General features: G+C 40.9%; 1 protein-coding gene across 1 annotated transcript; it reads left to right on the top strand.

Moving 5' to 3' along the window:
• The first annotated feature begins 1,692 nt into the window (after positions 1-1,692).
• Positions 1,693-3,051, top strand: LOC114891649 (hemoglobin subunit beta-like). Its single transcript, XM_029215873.1, is given in 4 exon segments — positions 1,693-1,833; positions 1,963-2,185; positions 2,803-2,839; positions 2,842-3,051. Coding segments are annotated over 4 exon segments (441 nt in total). The 5' UTR covers positions 1,693-1,741; the 3' UTR covers positions 2,931-3,051.
• The last annotated feature ends 1,960 nt before the right edge of the window (positions 3,052-5,011 follow it).

The following is a 5,011-nucleotide window of genomic DNA, read 5'->3' as shown; positions in this document are numbered from 1 at the left end:
AAGCAAGAACCAAGATTTTCTTACATGTCTGAGAATAATAAGAGTGAATTTGTTCAAAGCGCTTGATGGGGCTTGGGACAGGTCAAAGGGTTGAGGAATCTTTATCTAGCAATGATGGAGAAAATATTTTGGAAAATGGAGAAATGAAAGTGGGAATTGTATGTATTTCTTTGGAACAATGAGAAATAGAGACATCCTTTTCTTCTAGTTCACCTAAAAATTATTTTAGTTGGAGTTTCAGAGCCTTAGAGCTGAAAGGATGAGAGATTTTTGTTAAACATGTGTTGCCAATGATGACAAAGGAGAGAGAAAGGTGATTCTAGACATCAAGCTGCCCGAATCAGGAGATTCTAAGGTAGGAGAAACATGGTGAGCAAAAATTGTATGGCCCTTTCCTTACTGAAAGGAAATGAGAATTCAGGAAGCGGGCAAGATGCAGAAGGTAGAGATGAGGAAAAGTAGGGAAAATAACTAATAGGGGCACTTGAGATCTTATGCTGAGCTCAGAAATGCTTGCTGCTTTTGCTTTTATCATTGAATTTTTTAATAGTAAGAAGCAGAACTCTATACTTATAGAGAAGTTTTTCCTGCCTAAGAAGTTAACAGGATTTATTACATGGAGAAAAAAGAGGGAGAAGGAATATTGGAAAAGTTGTACATATAGAGGAATGAATTTTAGTAAAAGAAGGAGCAAACAAACAAAAATATATAGAAAAATAGAATGATGGGTGATGAATTTCAATAAGAGAAATTGTTATAAACACAGCATTCTTAGTGGCCTAGGGGAGGAAAAGAAATAATCTGAGCCAAGGTTAGAATGCCTTTCCACATTTTTACCCCTCCTTTTAAATCATGGAGAAGCTTCTCTGTTCTCCCAGATCCTTTTCCAGGTCAGTCCAGGAAGAAACAAGTTATATGCCTCTGTTTAGGCTTTGAAAACATTGCTTCCCTCAGGGTTACTAAAACCTTGGAGTTGTGATCAATTTTTTACTTATTTGTGTTTCTTACTATACTGAGAGATCTCTGTTTTCATCTATGGATTCCCAAACCCTAATAGACGAACTATCTCACAGGACCTCTCAATTCATATTTCTATTTTTCTGCCATTATTTATTTGGTCATAAATTAAGAAAAACTTGAATGAGTAGATGAATGAATGAATGAATATTTGTTTTCTTACCAGAAGGATTTAATCCCAATCAAGAGAAGAAGAGAGATACATACTTAGAACTAGGGCAGAGGTTTTATCCATGCTGTCCTTGTAATAATTTTGCATCTTCTGAAGGCACAGGATATGATCCATCCATAGAGTCTTCAGTTGAATCACAGTGGGCAAATCCCTTCCACATTCTGGACCTCAGATTCTTCATTTGTGTACTAAGAAAATAGAGGAGGCAGTCTCTAAGAGATTACTACCTTGTGATTCTAAAAATTGTACAAGTCAAATTGCCAAGGATGATGATTTTAGGAGCAATTTGTATTGCTGGAATGAGTGGGACCTGGAGATACCCAGAGAGAGGGCTGAAGGTCTGGAGTCAGTGCCAGGAATGCCAAGGAGACGTATGGCTGTCATCATTCAAGCCTCACCCTGTGGAACCACACCCCAGGCTGGGCCAATCTGCTCTCAGAAGCAGGGAGGGCAGGAAGCTGGGTGGGGCTTAAAAGGAAGAGCAGGGCTAGCGGCTGCTCACACTTGCTTCTGACACAACCGTGTTCACTAGCAACTACACGAACAGACACCATGGTGCATCTGACTGGTGAGGAGAAGTCTGCCGTCACTGCCCTATGGGGCAAGGTGAACGTGGAGGAAGTCGGTGGTGAGGCCCTGGGCAGGTAGGTATCCAGCTTACAAGGCAGGCTTAAGGAGAGTGAATGGCAGCTGGGCACGTGGGGACAGAAAAAGTCCCTGAGATTCTGACAGGTGCTGACTCCCTCTGTCCTTTTGCTGTTTTCACCCCTTAGGCTGCTGGTTGTCTACCCCTGGACCCAGAGGTTCTTTGAGTCCTTTGGGGACCTGTCCACTGCTGATGCTGTTATGAAAAACCCTAACGTGAAGAAACATGGCCAAAAGGTGCTAGCCTCCTTTAGTGAGGGCCTGAAGCATCTCGACGACCTCAAGGGTACGTTTGCTGCGCTGAGTGAGCTGCACTGTGACAAGCTGCATGTGGATCCTGAGAACTTCAGGGTGAGTCTATGGGACCATCAGTGTTCTCCTTCTTCTTCTTTTTGTGGTCAAGCTCATGTCATAGGGAGAGGGCTCAATGGCAGGATGCAGTTTAGAATGGAAGAGAGGTATTCTGGATACGGCACTATGGACTCCTCGGGACCATTTTGTTTATTGTACTTTATTTTACCCTGTTTGCTCACAACCATCACCTCCTCTTATTCATTCTTGTTCTCCTCTGTTTGTTCTCTTGCAATGCCTTCTCCTTTTTAAACCACACTTTATTTTGAGTGTCTAATTTTTAAAAAAGACTTTCTTTTTTTATACACTTAAAAATGTTATCTAATATTTTCCTCTTTTCTCTTCCTTTTGAAGGAAGGAGGATAAAATGTTGTATTGCTTCTTGAAATGGTCCTAAAGAATAAAAATGAAAACACGTTCTGGGTTAAGGCAGAAAGAGAGAAACATTTCTAAATATAAATTCAGGCTGATATGGATGGGTTCACATCAGTAGTAACACCTACACTCCAGCTACCTTTCTGCTTATACCCTAGGGACACAGTTTGGGATGAGACTTAAATACTCTAAGCTGGGTCCCTCTACTAACCATGCTCTTGCTTTTTATCTCTCCCACACAGCTCCTAGGCAACGTGCTGGTGGTTGTGCTGGCTCGCCACTTGGCAAGGAATTCACCCCGGAGCTTCAGTCTGCCTATCAGAAGGTGGTGGCTGGTGTGGCTACTGCCTTGGCCCACAAGTACCATTGAGATCCTGGCCTATTTCTTGGTGACCATCGGAAGACCATATTTCCCTAGATTCTATTTTCTGAACTTGGGGAAATAATGTCTACCCTCAAGGGTATGGCTTTTGCCTAATAAAGAACTTTCAGCACAATTTCCTGATTCCTTTTACTCATTTCTTTCCCTAAGGATATGGGAAGGTCCCTGAAGGTCTGCAGATAGGGTGCCTTTGTGTCTTATACAAAGAGGTCAAAGGAAATGTGAAAAGGAAGGGGGCCATACACAGTCAGTAATGGATGAAACTTCTATCTTAGAGCGTAAAAACTGTCTAGAAGGCTTGAAATATAGAGAGGATACCGGCATTACAGGGGCTCTATGGTAGACCTCAAAGCTAAGAGAGAAACTTCAGGTTAATGCTCTGATCCATTTCCAGTAATTACTCAAAAAATAATGTGCTCAGTCAGAGACATAATGATTGCTCAAAGTCTTGTTATGTCTCCTTTTTTCCTACTTCTCTTGCTTGCATGCTGTAGGCAGCAATGCTGTACTACATCAGATGTTCCTGTTCTAAGGCATAACCTCCCTCTCTCACTTGCCCCAAAAGAACTCAAAATTAACCCTACCCTCCCTTTTGAGGTAAAGTTCAGTGCTCACATTCCACCTGCTCACATATCTTTTGACCCTGGTCTCAATGAACTTTCCAGTATTGCCGAAGGAAACTTTTCCATACCCCCCACCCACCTTCACCCACTTTTCACTTTTCTTCCTATCGAGCACACTCACCCTCCGTGCTGTATAAGCGTTTCTGCGTATTTTGTACTATCCTACGTGACTACTGTGCCTTTTACAGTAGGTCCTCCACAGACAGTAACTGTATACTTATTAAATGAAGTAATCAATGAATGAATAATTATTTCTTGTCTTAGAACTCCTGGGAGTAGACGACAATCCAAACAATAGGCCATTGCATAGGGTTTCTTTGTGTTAATGCACAAAGAAAGTAAACCACTGAGGAAGCATATAGGAAAATAAACCACTCATCAGACATTTGCTGTGTCATCATAGGTAATAAAGTATCTTTGAGCATTAATTTTGTCAAATGTAACATTAGAAGGATTTAGAGAACCTTCTAACTTATATGCATTTCTTTAAATCTATATCATGTTCCTGTTGATTAATTTTAGACTTACCTGACTACCTGAAACAGAACATGTTGCTTCCATCTATAAAAGGTGTTTTTATAATAATTCTGTTTTACCACCAGGTTATAGACAATGCATTACAGTTTACTGTTTCACCGCTATATTGTGAATTAACTGAAGGCAGAAGATTTTTTAAGTATTTATTTGTTTCTTCTCAGGTCATTGCACACAGTAGGCACTGAGAACGCTCTATATCCCAACTGTATGTTTAAGAACCACCTGGTTACATCCCAGAAGCAGAGGAGCCTCAGGAGAATTTTAGGAAGTTTCCTTTCACACTCCTGAGCACAGAAAAGTCATCATAAGAATCAGACCTTAGGAGACAAAGAGATTTTCAAAGGATTAGAAAGAGGGTAAGAGAGGCTGTGGGTTTCACGATCTGGAAGTGAGGAAAGAAAGTACCATTCTTCCCTCTAAATGGTCATAAAAAATAAAAACTATATAAAGACTTACTACACTCTCTTTTGTTCCTTCACCTCTGAAACTGGCCAATGAATCTAGACAAGAAGTTGGGCCTGAAAATCTCCAATACTGGAGAATTCAAGAGAACATCACTGGGATAAGACTTGGATCCAGCTCAAACAATGACTATATACTAGGTGTTGGTGTCTCCACATCGGGAGTGAGGAGGTCAAGGGATGGAAGGAGACTCTGGCAGCTTGTTATATGCTTTCATTCCTTGTTAAAGTGGAGCTTCCGTAAAAGTCTAGGAGTAAAATTAATCCCTTAATATCTGATTTCAATTTTATGTGATAAGTTACCCAACGGTTATTTCTATTTTCTGCTACCATGTTGCTTTATAGACTATGTTCAGTATGTGTTCATGAAGATGGGGTATGTGTGTGGAAGAAAGAGAGATGGAAAGCGAGAGGAGGCAAGGAGAGAGAGCCAGAGCCAGAGAGTCAG

This window comes from Monodon monoceros, unplaced genomic scaffold (assembly GCF_005190385.1).
Source record: "Monodon monoceros isolate NGI ecotype Baffin Bay Population unplaced genomic scaffold, NGI_Narwhal_1 Contig8119_ctg1, whole genome shotgun sequence".
NCBI lineage: Eukaryota > Metazoa > Chordata > Mammalia > Artiodactyla > Monodontidae > Monodon > Monodon monoceros.
The sequence above is the reverse complement of the archived record's forward strand: the minus strand, read 5'-3'. Positions and strand labels throughout refer to the sequence as shown.